This window comes from Papilio polytes, unplaced genomic scaffold, assembly GCF_000836215.1.
Source record: "Papilio polytes unplaced genomic scaffold, Ppol_1.0 DF821733.1, whole genome shotgun sequence".
In the NCBI taxonomy this organism is placed as follows: domain Eukaryota; kingdom Metazoa; phylum Arthropoda; class Insecta; order Lepidoptera; family Papilionidae; genus Papilio; species Papilio polytes.
In genome coordinates this window covers 1428251-1447117 of record NW_013527471.1, presented here as the reverse complement: position 1 = coordinate 1447117, position 18867 = coordinate 1428251, and the positions used below count along the sequence as shown (strand labels likewise).

General features: G+C 33.7%; 1 protein-coding gene across 1 annotated transcript in view; it reads left to right on the top strand.

The window, feature by feature from the left end:
- Positions 1–13424: 13424 nt before the first annotated feature.
- The window catches only part of LOC106108303 (orexin receptor type 1-like), an 8618-nt gene continuing 3175 nt past the window's right edge, over positions 13425–18867 (top strand). Inside the window, exons 1-6 of the mRNA XM_013289438.1 lie at positions 13425–14239; positions 14389–14536; positions 14872–15013; positions 15705–15829; positions 18392–18548; positions 18829–18864. Of these exons, the coding sequence (XP_013144892.1) occupies positions 13535–14239; positions 14389–14536; positions 14872–15013; positions 15705–15829; positions 18392–18548; positions 18829–18864 (1313 nt within the window). The 5' untranslated portion in view covers positions 13425–13534. The remainder of the gene's footprint in view (positions 14240–14388; positions 14537–14871; positions 15014–15704; positions 15830–18391; positions 18549–18828; positions 18865–18867) is intronic.

The following is an 18867-nucleotide window of genomic DNA, read 5'->3' as shown; positions in this document are numbered from 1 at the left end:
TTTTCACGTAACAATTTTTCATATTAAATTTAATTGTGGATTCCTTAATTTATTTCAGTACCCTTATTTTCGTCGAAACTTTTCATAAAAAGGTATTGATGTCAGATGTTACAAGTTTTATTATGCCTGAAATGTTATCGATTTTGCCTGAAAAAAGGCTCGTTTGTAAAATGAATTGAGAATTAACTAGAAATAAAATTAAAGTACTTACACCTTCGTTACTTTTATTCTAAATTACATGACGTTTAATTTACAATTTGTTGAAACAGTAATTAATAACAATATTCAGACCATGTAGGGTCATACATTCCACAATAAAGTTGGATATTATACTGCCCAGTAAATTTAGTACATTAGGGGTGGTGTACAGTTTATATACGCAAAAATACGTCACAGTACATCATTTGTTAGGGTTGTTATGCGTAAGGTTGTTGTGGCAGCCCTAGGGCCGAATTCCTGACCTTTGTGTCTCCAGTTATGTTGAATGGCGACGAGTTGAACATGTAACAACCGACTTTGTCTAATTAACTTTATAATGACGGACTCTACTCGTATCAGATTATTATCTCTTTATGTCAACTTATGCTATTTTTTCGCCGACAATGTTTCTGTCAATTATATACCTGAATTTATTCGCATTTAATATCGTAAGCGTATCATTTATTGAAGCAGATTAAGTCGATACTAATGTTATAAAGAGGAAAGATTGGCATGATTGTATGTTTTGAAATAACTCAAAAACTACTGGTCCGATTTCAAAAATTCTTTCACCATTAAAAACCTACGTTATCGGTGAGTAATATAGGCTATGTTTTTATCATTTTTTAATTTCACGCTGACGAAGTCGCAAGCAACAACTAGTAAGTAACACAGTGTAAGGAGAATAGATTAACATAACAGTTTTACTTTCATGAAATGTTTTATGTATTAAAGTATATCTATTTAAAATTAAATACTTATTTGAAAATCTAATTATCGCTAAATTTATCCGAAATGATGGTAGTTAATTTGATATTCAATATTTCATATAAATATTTGTATAAATGAGGGCTTTAATTGACTGCAAGCCTATCCACTCGCCCACACAACAATTATATTTGGGCAACTTCGCCCACGCCCACGCTCACGTAACGCTCGTTTGTCTTTCGTAGGCAATGCAATTTAACTGATATATGCACATGGGGGTTGAATATAATATCTCTTTGTTTTACTAAAATATTATATTGACCCATTAGAATACAAACTGCATTTTAAGATATTTCGTATGATGTCTTTTCATAGACAGCATCTGTCGACAGATGAATTGAGTACCTCCTTCTTTTGGGAAGTCGGTCAATAAATGCCAAAGTTTAGATGAATGGATGTTTGTTAGTTTGTAGCCTAAACTTTTGAACGGATCTCGATGAAATTTGACATCGGCTACTTACTTTCGTTTTGTTTTAAGCAGACGGATTCGCAGACGAAAACTAGTGATCATACATTCGTATCAGACAAATTGTGAAATGTAATAATTAAGTAATAATATTCAAACGATATCTTTCACGGACGTATAAAAGATGCTATCGATGTATTGAAAGGAAATTATAATTCTGGCAGCACTTACATTTAGCCGGACTATGTTCCAATCTGTTCGATGCAATATGGACCGGAACACGACAATTCACGCGGCAAATGTCCTAACACTGGGTAGTGCAACAGAAAATATAGCTTATCCTAAAGCAACAAAGTCGATAGTACAACAGCAGGGATATATAGAAGAGTCCAATGAATGATCACCGGTCACTAACTCAATCTCTACGTCCACTTTGATTGATGTTTTCTTAGCGTTTATGTGTTTAATGAGTTTTGAATAACATTGTTTAGTCCGTTTATAATCGCTTTTATAGATTGTTTATAAGATAAACAGCACACAGACTTGAGTATAAAGAGTACCTCAATTATTTTTCATTCATAACTAGCTTTTGCTCCTGTTGGTCGCCTTCACGAAAATAAAAAATATGTTGCATTAATTGAACTATGTTAGTGATTTAGGTTTCTACCTAATGGTGAAAAAATAGGTTTTTTCTTTTTCCCTATATGCCAAACTCTTATCTGTTCTCTTTATAATATTAAGTTAAAGTTTGATATTGGCTTATAGTTAAGAAAGAACTAAGAGAACATAATTTTCCTGCTTTGTAAAACATTATATATTCGTCTATGCTTTTATTCTCTTATACCGCAAGTCATAACTGTAAGTTAACTTTTATATTTATGAAATATACTATAAGGTGCATAAAATCTTAAAAATCGCAAAAATAAAAAGTAGTTGGAGATAGATAAATTGACTCCATTACGTTGGAGCTTAATGCATTTTAAAATATTCCGAGGGGGTTGCGGAGTATAAGGGGTAGAGGGGGTGTGATTATTGCCGAGGTCGGAAGCAGCTATCCATTAGGGGTGAGAAATATTGCGTCTACAGCCTTTTGCTTCTTCATAACTCGTTTTATATTCCATTGTATAGTTTCATTAAGATAGAAAGTGACAGAATTAGTACTTTTATCTCGCACTGTGTTCTTGAATACATTTTATACAATTTATAGACTCTTATTACTCTTATAAATGCAATCGTTTAGATGGATGGATGTTAGAGTTACCTACACTGAGAAACGGATATCGCTGAGAGGCATAAATGTAGAGGATAGTCTTGAATAATACATAAGCTACTTTTTTAATTCCTCGCGGACGGAATCGCGGGTAAAAACTAGTTTTAAATAGTGAAGAATGTTAATCTCGTAATAGCCAGCTATAACGAAAATACAATATAGTCCTTCTACAGTTATGATAAAGCTTAAAATGGCTTTGCTAACTAATCTGTGAAATGCAGCCACCGCAGTGTTTTGTTTTAATGCATTTTGAATGTTCCGATAGTCTTTAGGTTAATTTAAAATTGCTTCCAACAAAATAGCATACTGTTAATATTGTCATACAAAAATGTAATTAATTACTAAGGTATTAAATCTGTTTTTTAAGTGAAAAGTCACAACTGTATGTCCAGTGTCTGCAAACTTGTATAAAAACGTTTCTGTTATCTCTTTCTTTCTATGAAAAACACATGAAAAAGGGCATATTTTGATGTAATTGTTTTGTGAAATTTCATCTTCTTAAACAAAAGCTGTTTATTTACGTAACACGAGTATAATTCATCAATTCAAACTTGAGGAGGTCCATTAACATAACAGAAATGTTATTTCATATTCTCAAAGTTATCTTGTATAAACTGCTGACTTGAGGCTCTAAGCACTTACAGTAACAATGCTACCTCTGAGACATGAAGGAAGTACGCATTAACACTGTCTGAATAATTTCACAAAATACGGAATGTAAACAATAATATTTTTTATGTCATATAGATGGAGCTGCTGGCGTATAGCTAGTTTATTATTATAATAAAAATATCATTTAACTTAATGTTAAATGCAAACAACATAAGCATCAATTTGTAATTTAAAGCCATCAAAAATTAACACATAGAGCGCGCGCGCACAAGAAACTAACCCATCACAGAACTGTTTAGTCACGCTTTGGTATGAGGTGCGCACATTACTCGATTTTTAGTTTTTCTAAACAGTTGAATTGGCTGAGAAACAATCGACAATCGCAACATTTGTGCGATAGTTTAGTCAAAGATGCCCGTTCTACAAAAACTATGGAGTTAACTTTAGAAGATTTAAGCATAAAACAGTAAATCCCTTGCAATAACAAATCTTCGCATTGATGACGCAGACTCTGAGATAGTCAGCATAAAATGGATCTTAGCACAATAGACATAAAGACTATGATGATAGATTATTCATATGCTTATCGGTATTACGAATTGCTTATCGTTACAAGTATTGTGAATAGGTTTTAAAAAGGCCTCAACATCGGGTCATGTTCAAGTATTTTTGTACTGGCAGCATTTATTTTGCCATTACAATGCAGTTTAGAAACATAATTTATAATAGTTTTAGTTGTTTAATAAATATGATGATCTGTTATTTAAAAAAAAAACATTCTTTGAGTTATTTAGTTCAACTAACATATTAATTATGTAGGTATTTAGTGTGTATGTCTTTTAGCGTACATATAACATAAGAACATATAAGAACAGTAGTACTTGTTTATAATTAAAGAAATATTTTGAAGAAACTGCGTAGTTACTGACCTATTTTTTATAAACGATTGTTTGAAATAAATGTGAATTAACTTCAAATTCGTAAAAGACTGAGGTGAGGTTTCTGAGGTGCCCACTTTCTGAAGTTCAATTCCTAATTCACTTCAAGTGTGGCTTTACATAAATTTCAAAGATACGGTAAAAGAAATTGCGACGAAAAAATTATTTTAATATAGTGAAGAACTGACTTCGTATTAAGTCAGTTATTTTTATTATCTCGTTATGTAATGTCAAGAAGAAAATTAGTACCGTGCAGTAGAATTGGCGCAACACAAGATTATCGGTATAAACGTCACGTCCCTAGCTGACAGCTGTCAATGTCATTATAAGGATTGGGATATTGGCGCGCATTCCTGGCGAGTTTACTAGTGGAGTGTTTGAATTGATATTGCTAGTTACCATTATATGAATTGTTTAAAAGTTGTAGGGAAGTATATAAACTTTGTTACGTTCAAGATGTTTGCTGTCGCCTAATTGTGGACGAGTACAGCCTATACTGAACACCGTTTGTATGCTAGTTATGTTATGATTCAATTAATTATACTATCTAATATGCTTCTAATAAATTAAATGATAAGAAATATAAAATCTTAATTTACATTGGTTTTATCTCGACTAACATTATAAAGAAAGATTTGTATTGTCTGTAACGAATTTACTCAAAAACTATTGAACCGATTTGAAAAATTCTTTCACCATTAGAAAGCTACTCTGAGCGACATAGGCTATTTATTATGTCGACATGCAAAGCGTTTTTTGATGAAAAAATTAATATATTTTGTTGTTTGTGATAAACGATTTAGTCCTATTTTTGATAAATTCGCATTGTATTTAATTTAACATTGTATCGCGGGATTTCTAAACAAGTAGCGGAATTACGTCGTGTCGGAATTTAATCTGCCGATACGCGATACGTGCCGCTCTGTGTCGCTGTGTGCTGCTCTGTGTTACGCACGTATTTACTTTGTTATGTTGCTATGAAGAGTGTATATATATGTATGTATATATATTCACTATTTTATTTACTAGTAACTGGAGGTTAGGCTTTCCTCTTGCCAATAACTTAACTTCTAGAGATGTCATCGGCAACTTTTCTACACTGATATCAGGTGGATGTGATATATATAAATGCGAATGTTTAGATGGATGGATGTTTGTTAGTGTTTGTAGCCTGAACGGATGAACGGATTTTGATGAAATTCGGTATAGATGTAGAGGATAGTCTGGAAGAACACATAGGCTATCTCTTTTGTTTTTTTAATGTCACGCGGATGGAGTCGCGGGCGAAAGCTAGTACTTCATATAATTAACTTAACTTCAAACAAAAGTAACGTGTAAAGTTTGCGCTGCCCCAAATTTAGTGTTTAATGTACAATTGTATGATGTGAAAGAGGCTTATTCCCGGTCCACATTATTCCAGACCAATGAACAAAAGGAAAAATTTAAACACACCGGAATGCGTATGAGTTCTAGTGTGTACATTTTTCCAGTTGTATATTTAGACTGGAATAATGTAAAACGAGCATTAGAAAAAAAAATGCTTCTATTTTATTAATGTTTACGTAGTTAACATAATTTTAATGTAGTAATTGTGTATTCTATATCGTTGTTCTCTGAACATCGCAAACTTGCTGGCTGTTTTCAAATGCATAAACTGTTTGAATAATTCTACTGGAAAATTAACTACTGAGCTGCAATGAGCCTTTGTTCCCGACTCTCTGAAGGTTTGTATGAAGATAACCTTATTGTTTGTGGGTTTGTGTAAATTATAATACGAATAAATCTAATTCCCATTAATAGGTACCCTTAGTACCGGTGTGCGACACTCCCTTTTTAACATTGGGAAGAGGGATTTAACAGACTTATATAAGAGAGTGTAGGTCTTTTGTCGCCCCTATCTGTCCAGCGTCCTGGGCGGTTGCCCAATCGCGTCCTAATCCATAGACGGTACTGCATACCCTCTGATATGGGACGAATCAAATCGATTGACTTCGTTGGTCTAAATCGATACAGGAAATAAACGAAAATTACCCTGCTGATTTAGTCGGCTAAAAATAAACTAGGAAATTTCATAAAATACGTCAAAAGTCAAGCTTAATTTGATGTGTCAACCCATTATACGAGTAGTACAATGGACGATATTTACCCAACCTTAAACACTACGGATATCTCTCCAAAGCTGTCATCGGATCACATGAAATCGATCTCGTATAATACTGTTGAATGGGCTCGCGTACACTCCACAAACTTCCCCTTATAACCTCCACTTGCTGACAAAACAAAGGGTGTGGAAGTACAGGGAACTACGTCCGCATTTCCTCTGTACACAAGCGTTGGATTGTGGCGTTTGCAAAAACGGATAATTTTATTTTTATTCCTCAACCGTAGTTACAAAAGCTCTATTTTATTGAAGTCTGAAGTATAAATTACGAATAGCGACAGAACGGATTTACTATCCTTAAGTATTCCCAAATCTTATGTCGTGATTTCCCGATTTTTTTGCCGACTTAGTGTTGATTCTTTCACTATAAACGTCATATAATTTTTAAATTATAATCGGTTTGTAGATGAAACCAGAGGTTAAGATTTAGTGACCATTTTTTGTTATTCCTGCTATGATGTAATTAAGTATTTTTGGTACGGAAAAACCGACTGCAAGATATATTAGTAAAGGCACCTGTATTGTCGGAGCGATTAAAGCTTGCAAATGGCGAACTAATACATGATTTAACACGCGCAATGTTAATTACAATGTACAATGAGCACAGATTAAAATAACATGTTTACATGTCCTCATGAATACACCCCTGATTCTTAGAAAAGCTTAGAAAATACTTGGATTAACGATAATTAGTAAATAAAGAATCGTAACAGTATGAATAGAAAGATAAAATTTGAAATGCTAATATTTTCATATGTAGGCCGATAACGTTCAATTTTTATATCATACCTAACATGCCTTCTCTATACTGAATTTTTCATCTATGATAAATTTCTTACTTTTATTGTGTTTAATTCGTTACACTGAATTATGCCAAATTATTAAGGTGAGATTTCGTGGCAAACGACAGCATACCGCATAGCTTGTATTATGCTGTTTTCGCGTCCAGAGAAATCGCACCTTTAGTCAAATGACATCATATTTAATTATGAATATGACTTTTTCCGTTGACATTGACTGAAAAAATAATACGTAAATCAGTTTATAATGGATTTAATATAGTAATTGTTATATTATAAACGTAAAATTTACAATTGTGTAGATGTTAAGAGCTTGCGCCACACATGAAAATATACTATCGCACAACTGTTTAGTCTCGCTTTGATTCCTATCAGCTTATATGGAGGTGCGCACACTACTCGTTTTTGTAGTTGTACAACTAAACAGTTGAATCGGCTGCGAAACAATCGACAATCCCACAATAGTTTAGTCAAAGGTGTGCGCCCGCTCTAATATTGCAACAATGCAATAAACGCAACGGAAGAGAATATGGTTATTCGTACATTTTGCTAGTTTCATACGTGGGAAGAGCAGCAAGGCGGACCAGTATTTGTATTGTTTACACATACGCCGATAGAACAGTACTCTATTATCAGTATGTTTGCGTTTTAACAATAGTGCTACTACACTGTCTTACTGTTCTACGACAGTAAATTACCCTAGTGTGAAATACCGTCACTACTGTTCCAAATTGAGTGGTTAGTTCATATTGTATTGTGTTTCTATTTCAGAAGCGAGCTATTATTGGCTGTTTGATCGTTATCGGTTCTTTTATGTTCTAGGTATTTCTTACTTAGCAGATAATTCTTATTTACTGCGTAACAGAATGTTTTTGTTATAAGAATTAGCTTAATAACTTTGATAATTTCCACAGAGTATACATATCTTATCTTACTTCTTACTAATTTTATAAATGCGAAAGTTTACATGGATGGATGGATGTTTGTTGGAGTTTGTAGCCTAAACGGCTGAACGGATCTCGATGAAATTTGATATAGATGTACAGGATCGTTAAGAAGAACACATAGGCTAGTCACTTTTTTTTTTAATTTTACGCGAACGCAGTCGCGGGCGAAAGCTAGTTCAACCATAAAACATTCGTAGTTTGTAGACATCTACTCATCTTTCTTGAGTTGTATTTACAATGTTTATACATGTAAATACAAATCAGTAATAGTTATTAATAACCTCGTTGCTTTAAACTCGATATTCTTTAACTAAAATTAATTAACTTGTAATGCTATGGAAAATAATATGTACGGAAGGGTAATTCAAATATTTCTTTTTTATCAACTTCTACAGACTCTTGGTCCGTACTCTTTTTTGCACAGTTTATTTTTCTTTTCTTTTTTCTTTGTTGCGTAATCCTTATAACACTAGTGAGTTCCTTTAAATCAAATAATTACGTACCTTTAGCTGTGCTAAAGGCCGTACGCGCTATTATAGAGTAACTAATAGTTTTATTACGTAATAAACAACAGTAATACAACACTATAAACCAAGTTACCTTTTATTATTATTTGTAATAATCCCTTGTGATTATCTTTCGAAGATTCTAGATGCCTTTGTAAACTCTAGAACTATTTTATGATACCACGTACAAACTGTTCGTCAGGATTTACGATAGGATAGGGTTTAATGTTAAAATCATAAAGGTATAAATCGAATATAGAAAAGGGCATTCTGGATTTAAAAATGCTATTTCTTAGTAAAATGTCTATATTCTACCTACTTCTTTTTATGTCCTTTTACTTCGATAAAACCCTGGCAATGATTTCCATATTACCTCAACCACAACGAAAGCGTGACAGTTGATATCTCTCAACTTCCTAATTCAAACAAAATATCATTGAAACAAGACACTTATCGCGAAAGTACGTCATTATTCGACAGATAATATTTTGTTACAACTACAAAGGATTATTGATGTATATACGTCTATATCCACTTGAAGTTAGTCGCGATACCAATAAAATAATAAAATGTTTTAGCCCTAACTGTAATTGGGATACGTCAGTGATAATCTTACTAAGATTATAAATGTGAAAGTTTAGATGGATGGATGAATGGATGGATGTTTGTTAGAGTTTGTAACCTAAACCGCTGAACGGATTTCGATGAAATTTAGCATAGATGTAAAGGAAAGTCTGGAGGAACACATAGGCTATTCACTTTTATTTTTTTCAATTCCACGCGAACGGAGTCGCGGGCGAAAGCTAGTCACTAATAATAGGCAGAGGCCACGGATACTCGCTTCCACATTCATTATTCTCAATATTCAATAACATTTTTATAGCTAGCTAGTAAGCTGTCGCCCGACTCCCACTGAGCGGAATGAAAATGAGACACAATATTACGAGTGGAAGCCTATGTGTTCTTCTAGACTATGTTCTACATCTATGACATACACTGAGATCCATTGCGCCGTTATCTAGATACATGGTATCAAACATCCCTCTATTAGAACGTTCGAATTTATAATATTGATATGCTTAAAAAGACAGATTAAGGCTTAGTCATTACTTAAAACTCATGTACCTACTCATAATACTTAAAACTAGTTGTTAGGATTAAAAAGTATGCATATTTTTGCGTTTGTTTTATTAAATTTTTCGTCATGTTTTAATTTCCTCGCTTAAGTATTTGTATAAGTGCTGTGGGCGTTCATTAAATACTGTGTTATTTGAATGATGAATTTCACAGCGGGGTAGTCAGCTTTTATACTGTAATTTCGTACAGAAATAAAAATGTTTTCATGCAATTATTATTTTAATGATGTCATTGTAGCTGTGTTGTTTTATAACAAGACAATTTTGCTCGAAACCAATTGTTTTTGTAACTTGACTCAGCTCATTTAATTAATTGGAAATGCTTTGTTGATGCAAAGGTAATATAAACCCATCCAATTGATTAGAAAGATGTTCAACGCCAAATGTTAAATTATTTGTTATTCTATTACGACGAAAGTTGACAATTCAAATATTTGCTGTTGATTCTTACCAGGCGCTATAAAAAACTTTAATTTTTAATGTAGAAATGTATTTAAAAAATCTTAAATATGATACAAAAACATAAAAAATTGCGTCAACATTTGACTGTTTGACCTTTATCGCCAGGGGGAGTTGGTGGTTGTACTTATGCTGTAATAACACCGCTAGAAATGGGAATGCTCTTTGTTATTGAGGTGTATGCTCGTTTATTTAATGCGTTCTTTACTGCAGTGAATTTGCTAGACGACTTGACATATTACCTTTGAGTTTCAGTTAGTCAGATTATAATCTAAATTTCTAAAAGAAATTTACTCTTAGTCATGGAACTAGAAATTTGCACACATTCTACATGAGTAAATTATAATAAAAATTAACACATTAAAAGTTTAGTGAGACATTACTACACCAAATTAGAAAACACTGACTGCTTAACTCACGTGTACTGTGTGGGTAAGACCCGCAGTAGGTTTTTCAAGATGAGTAAAAAACTATATTAGGAGCCGTGTCTCACTGTGCACATTTATATACGAGTATATACTTTCACACATTTCTGAAATAAATAATAGTTAACTTATTTCAATATGGATAATTTAAGATTACATTCTATTTAGAATACAAAGTACAAACGATATATAACCAATATCGTTATGAAACGATAAAATTTGTTTTCGTTCATTGGACAAACATCAAAGGAGTTCGTTAGGAGATTGAAAATTATCTTCAGGATAAATCCAAATTGTCTGATATTAAAGCTTTTGATTTGTAACAGATTAAAGAAAACGGATAAGGAAATGAATATTGAAAACAACATGTACTACATATGTAAATAGCTTTACCCCGCGACTTAGTCCACGCGGGATTAGAAAAAAACCTTGGTAAACCGTTTTTCAGACTATATCTATGTTAAATTTCGTAGCGAATCTTAGGTGTTGCGGAGATACCTTCTAACATCCATCTAAACATTTCCATTTAGAATAATTAGTAAGAGTACCAAAGATTTTCTTAGTAAGATAATTGTATAATACAAGGTCTTGCTCTCGCTTTCGTTTAATATATAACGGTAAAAGAATTTTAGAAATCGGTTTAAAAGCTTTATTGTTATTTCATTATTTAAAAAAATACAAATAATTCCTCTTTTTAATATTAGTATGGCCATATTACATATTTCTGATAATTAGGTGTATTACATAATAGCGATGAAAATAACACCATTATTAACAATAGTATACCACGAATTCGCATGTTCACAATTTCATGATGAGTTCAGGAGCTCAAATTAACATCGACCATCATGTTTTTGAAAACTTGACGGAATGTTTTCCTCATTTTCTACGTTTGATTTGAATTTGAGTCGGACTGAACGCCCAACAGCCGCGAACGATTTACTGTAATAAAAACAAACATTTCGCATTTACGCGAGTTTTTAGTTTATATTTCCTGTATTTTTTGCGGACAATGAATTTACACGTTTATTCTTTGATGTGTTATGACGACGCAAATAAACAGTTATTTCGTATTTCACCACCAACTCAGCAATCTCAAAACATTTCAAACGTAGGAGAGACAAATGCTTTCAAATAAATTCTTAACAATTTGTATTCGGAATTGGATAAGATTAATTTACAATACAATTATTATTTTCATTAAGACAGACATTTTAGTATTTATTAGTATTTTGATATGCGTGAAGCAAAAACTTTATACGCTGTTTTAAGGAAACTACGAGAACAATCAAACGTTAATGCTAAGAAGTGAAAACCTAAATATATATTTTAAAAAAATGATTCTGAATAAAATGACCCCTAATGATGGAATGGATGAATTTTTTAAGAAGTAAAAGGTTAGCAAAGTATGGGCATGTTATGGGGAGAGATGAATGGCATGTAACAAGGAGAACGTTAGTAATGAGTATAGGTACACTGGTATTGGTAGACCTAGAAAGAGATCAATGGATTGCGTGAAATGTAACATGAAGAACGGAAGGATGACTGAAATGATGGAAAAAGGATTTACCATGGTGCGCCAACATTAGGGAAGGATAAGGACAGAGGGATTATGATTTAAGCCGTCCTATATTGTAAAATGTTAGCCCTTCTTGGAAATCATCCATGAAATCGTAGTAATAGTTCGTGAGTAAATAAAAAGTGATATTGGAATACTGTCTTTTCCAATAGATGTCTGGAAGCGTGCTTAGGAGAATGTCAACGACATGAAAACGGATCCGGCTTTGTTTGTCCGCCGCCGCGCCGGAAGCTCAGCTAGGGAAATTAAATTCTTACAACGATCGAGGAATACATGACTTTGAAAAACAAAAGAATGCTTTGCCAATAGGAATACGATCTAGGTAAATACGGCTACCGAAATTAAAAGTTAGCTAGATTTACATATATACATTTAATAAAATTGGAGTGTCTGTTTGTAATAACAAAAGAAAAATTCCAGATTACAGGAAGATGTTGTATTTGCGTTGCTGATAACGAAATTCGCATTTAAAACCATATTGACCGGACTTTCACTGAAGGGTAGCTGACATAGACGGGCATATTATAGGCTACTTCTTTTATCTTAATATTGCGTGGATAAAGTCGCGGGCAACAGCTAGTTTTTAATAAAATAAGGGGTCTTATCATTAAATGCTTAGATAGATTGAAATACATTTCAGCTAAAAGATGAACCATTTTATTGTTGGCCAGTGCTGACGCGTATTTTTGACTAATTATGGTTATTGGAATGCGTGGGCTTACGAAATGCGATCACGGCCTCTAATAATAATGTACTTATAACAACCAGTACTTAATTATAATGAAATAATAGCGTCGTCCATAATATTAATCAGCTATAGTTAAAGAGTTGGTTAATGTAAAATTTAAACGTAATATTGCTACAGTTTTGCTGTAATGTAATGATGAGTCTGAAAATAAGTTTTTCACTGTAAGAAACGAAAGGGTATTGGTGTTAGGAGTTACGATTTTATGACTGTAGTTAGCACTGACTATAAACTAATGTGTTCAGTTTGAAAGAGATGTCTAGTTCTGGATATACGTGGTTCAATAATAACTGTGATTTAAGTTCAAACAGTCAATCGGAAACTTTGAAATGTTAATACGAAACTGGAAAACAAGTACCGAATGTTTTACCGAGTACCTTTTCTTCTTAGAACGTAAAGTGTATGATAACTGTTTTAGCCAGTCTATAATGAGGGTTTTAAATTTTTGTGTTTTTCCACAGATGGTGAGGAATCCTGGCTTCATCAGAAAAATTCCGATTTAAACTACAATGGACAACGATATTGTTCGTTCTTCATTTATAATTTGTAACTTCAACAAAGGAATGGTTAGATAAATTAACAAAATGATGGATTATTTCAAATTCGGCTCTATAACATTCCTGATGTGCAACTTGTGTAGCGCAAGTGGGGTGGACAGGAGATATCTAAATGAAACTTTAACAATCGATTCAATAAACAATCTACAAAAGACCTCTTACATTTTAAATGATGCAACATATACGAACATAGAAAGTAGAAATTATAATAATAAAATAATCAAAAGATCTGCAAACATTACTGAAGATTTAATAAACGATGAGTTTTTAGAATTGAATGTAAACAAAACTAAAACAACAAACAATGAGATGGATGCAAGTAAAAACAATGAAACCAAAGAAGTCACATCAGACGAAGATTTAACAACGGAATTCTATGATCAATACAATTATACTGAAGAACCATGCGTCGGAGACCCGGAGTTTTGCAACATGACAAAAGAAGAATATTTATTAATGTTATATGACTATATATACCCGCAGCCGTACGAGTGGGTGCTCATAGCAACACATGCGATAGTGTTCGTCATCGGTCTGATAGGCAACGCTCTCGTCTGCATAGCTGTGTATAGAAACCATTCAATGAGGACGGTGACTAATTATTTCATAGTAAACTTGGCGGTTGCTGACTTTATGGTGATTTTGATCTGCTTGCCGCCAACTGTGTTATGGGATGTCACTGAGACATGGTTCTTTGGAACTGCTATGTGTCGGATCGTGTTGTACTTTCAGGTTAGTGTATTGTTTTGATAAGATAAATTAATAGTTACTTTTATAAGCTTTTAAGTATAAAAGGGCAAGGTTTTGTTTAATAGAACACTGAAGGAAGAATGTTAACTTTGGTGTCCAAGAAAGAATAAATATTTTTATTCTTTTTGCAGTCGGTGTCAGTAACGGTGTCGGTTCTGACACTCACCTTCATCTCAGTAGACCGCTGGTATGCGATCTGTTTCCCGCTCAAGTTCAAGTCCACGACCGGCCGCGCTAAAACAGCCATCTTAATCATATGGCTATTGTCTCTGTTGTTCAGTAAGTCTTTATATTCAAGTCGTTGCATATCTAATTAATTTTGAAAATTAATTTCTAAGTGATCGATTTAAAAGGTTTGACCAGTCAAGTAATGTCATATAATCATCATGAAATCTTTGTTAACGCTTGTTTTTTTCTATCAAACAATTTAATATTTAAAGCCCTATTCTTGATATTTATTTGGTTGGTTGGTTCTTAATCTATAAAAGCACTGGTAATATCTTATTTCGCTTACTTCGAGATATCCTAACAATCAGAACATAATAGTATGATCTCCAAAATGTATGCAAATAAACAAGAATAGGAATCCGATAAAATGTACAGTATTTTTACAGACGTACCAGAATTCGTAGTGCTGCAGGTGGAAAGGAAGATGGAGTTGAGATTCAACGTGCAGTATTTCATGCAGTGCACCTCCACCTGGTCAGACGATAGTGACCTCAAGTGGCACATAATAAAGGCACTTTTCCTGTACACGTGAGTTACGATTTGTATATCGAGGTAGACACCATTGTTGTATAAATGCCAAGGGCATTCATAATTTATTGTAGCGACATCTTTTGCAACAGTTCTGCGAGCGTTAACAATTTCTATTATAAAGAATGAACTCGTCTTTTGTATGTTGAGATGGAGAGATGAAGCCACATCTAAATGTTCTATTCATTAATGTTGGAGGAATCTATGTTTTCAGTTACTATAGTTATTGTCAAATATTCATTTTTATTATTTGGATTTCCATAAAGGTTTAACTTAAATTTCTTATGAGGTTTGTACGCAATGTAAGCAATATCATATTTGTCATATAAGTATTGTGTAACGTTTTGCTCGATCTATTTTTTATCATTCGCTCCACTGAAGCCAGTATTACTTTAATATTACTTACGCAACCAAAATTGTTCCCTTTGGTAATGTGTCTTTGATGCTGATCGATTTGGAATAGATTACACCTCGGTACTGTTCACATTTTATTCAGAGCGTCGGTAACTAAGGGGCTATGTACTTGACTTGTAGGTTTTTTAGATTTTGCATGTAACCGCTTGGAGTAACGAATGAACTGATTTTGTTCAGTGAGGTGTCATTCTATTCGCGAATTTCACTTGATTGTTATAGAGATGTAACGGTCGACTTCCTTATTTGTTTTAATTTACTTTATGTTTTTAACGATCAGGTTTCCTCTACTGCTGATGATGATCGCGTACTGTCAGATCGTGCGCGTGCTTTGGAGGTCAGACAACATCCCCGGCCACACAGAGTCACACAAACTGTGCTCCGCGCCGAGCGGACAGACTAACTGTAAGTAAGGTTACATGGATGGTAGGAAGGAAAAGTGGATTTGACGGTGGAGGAGACGCATAGAAAGGAAAATGTCCTCTTTGTGTACGTTTCCTCCCCCGTCATTTAAGGGTAGGCAACGTGTTTTCATTTGTTGTTTATGGGCAGCGGTCGCTTTCCATTTCGGTGGATTCAGGTGGCCCCTTGCTCGTTTGCCACATAATATTATAAAAAAAATTAAAACTAACCTATTTAATAATTTCACTAGCTGTTCCCGTGCGGCTTCATTCGCATTCAATCAAATTATCAATTGTAAATGTCAAAATTACCATTACCATAATAACCTTGCTTTTTTAATGTTGGCAGCTTGTAATTTCTGGTGCCTTTCCCACATGAGGGTTTATTCTAATTTATTTACCTCAGAAGTTCAATAGCGTGAAAATATATAGTCTAAATCGTTTACTTTTTATTAAAGCAAGAATTATACAAAAATATTCTGCGATTGCTGACATCCTACGCCACAAAGTAGTGTGTGTTTACGCTTTATTATATTTGTATAGAAATATAGATATCTGAGTTTTTTCATTAAATCAAAGGAAATCGTAGTCATGACCATTAGTAGGGTTTTATCAATATTTTTTCCGATAAATGAAGGCGTGGAAATTTATTTCAGCAAAGGCTTTATTTCTGAAATTAATGAATCCTTATTTCATAAATCAATTCCGCTTCATTAAAAATTTCCAGATTTTTTTCCGATGAAATAATTAATCGCGTCCGAGCATTTTGTAAAGAAGCGGTAATGAAAATCAATTTATCAAAAGCAATTTCACGCGCACTGGAATCCATCACAATTTGACATGGGCGCTGTGTAAGGGCCGGCGCACACTAAAACAATTTGCCGACGCGTTCTGTTTATGGCGAAATCAATTACGAACTCGTCTTTTTCAAACGATATGACAACAACAGAAATATCGGAAAAGAAATTAAATTATTACAGAACAGCGATGCGATGTCTCAAAATACTTTATAGCCAGAATAGGTTTCCATATAAAACAGTGTTTCAAATAAGTTTCAGTGCTCGGAGCGATTATTTGATAAATCATTGGTATTCAAAAATTATAATGTGTAGACTTGCGAAATGCGATTTTGACGAATCTATACATATAATAAAATTGGAGTGTCTGTTTGTAATATCAAAAGAAAAATTCCAGATTTCGGGAAGATGATGTATTTGAGTTGCTGATGACGAAAATCGCATTTAATTTTTTTTGTCTGTCTGTCTGTCTGACCACAAACCGCATTTGTTCCGGGTAATCTCCGAAACGGCTGGACCTATTAGGACCAGATTTTCACTGAAAGGTAGCAGAGATAGACATATTACAGGCTTTGTGTGCACGAAGTCGCGGACAACAGCTAGTATACAATAAAGTGCTTCTAAATCACGTTGAAGTCCATTATATCAATCAACGGAGGTCCAAGAGTGTCAAACATAATTAAACGGTGTTCAAATATTTTGGAATAATAACAGAATATGAAAATTACCTATTTAAATATACATTTATATTGCATCTGTCTTTTTCTGTAGACATAAAAGTTACACGTAGCCGAAAGCAATCACCAACAAACGCAAAATTACCCTCAAATACAGTTCTCTATCATTTTTCGTACAAAAAACCACATTTACTCATATTACAAGTGTTTGTTGTAACGCTTATTAGTTTTGTCACATCTGTCTTCTACATTTTATTATCGAAATCATTGTTTCCTTTTACTATTTCCTTTGTTTTATGCACGTTTATGTTGTTAAATAAAACAAAGGTTTTTTATTGCCTAGCTAATGAACTATCTGCTTCTTTGTTAATCTTTTGTCTTATTGGTATGAGACCATTTAAGTTGAATACTGAATCGTCACATAACGCCAAGCTGTGTATTACTCGTGTTTTAGTTTAAATTTAAATAAAACATAGTATTGAATGCGGTATACCAGACTGTAATCTATTACTATAAAAACTATCATCCAGATCTAGTCATCCGTTTAGGAGTTTCCTGTAATATCCATCTAAACTTTCGCTTTTATAATATTAGTATGATGGCATTAATCTTCCGACCACAGCCATACTATCTGAAATTGTGTTTCTGTAAGTAATTTAAGCTAATAAGGCCCTGTCCCACCACTGGCTGATAGAGGCTCAGATAGCTTAAAAGTGACGTGATTGTCACATAGAGTACAAAAATCTTATATTTCAATCACAAATTTGATACGTTGGATTGTTATCAGACTATTTAGAAGAATTGTGCGACAGGCCCTAAATGTATTATATTTAATTGATTACAACGTGCCACGACATACTAATTCAAAGCAAATCACTCAATGAGACCTCAACTGCAATGTTGGTTCGTAAGTTGAAGTAAATCTCCAATGACGGTACAACGTCACGAACGATATTTTCGTTGATTTTCTTTGTAGCCTGTTGTTTGCTATTAACGAACAAACTTCGTTCTTACTAAGTAAAGTCCATTTGACTGGTAATATTGTAAAATTATAGCATCTTAACTGTAGTTTTTTTATTGTTTTTGTGGCAGGGCTGGCTGCCAACAGACGCACGACGCCCTCTATTCACGCAAACGCGTCTACCGAGGGCCAGCTGCGGTCGCGGCGCAAGGCGGCAAAGATGCTGGTGGCCGTCGTCGCCATGTTCGCTGTGTGCTATTTCCCCGTACATCTACTCTCCGTGCTCAGGTCTTTTTTCTTTTAGATCGATTTTTTACTGTAATGTAGACCAATAGATAATGGTAGATTAGTCTATTGATTGAATATTGCAGTTGCTGTTGTAAGTTTCTGATCTTTGACTTTACTATTCTAAGTAATAACGTCCCGTTAAGCCTCTTCTTTTGCTGGCAACAAATTATTTCAAACTATTGTCTACAAAACGTTAAAGCTAAATCCCGAAGAAGATTGGAAGAATGGAAGTCATTCCTTTATTTCGTTTAAGCAGTGATGTAACAGCTATTACCAACAGGGTGGCGTACGACGTGCAGCAAAGCGACGTGATGACGTG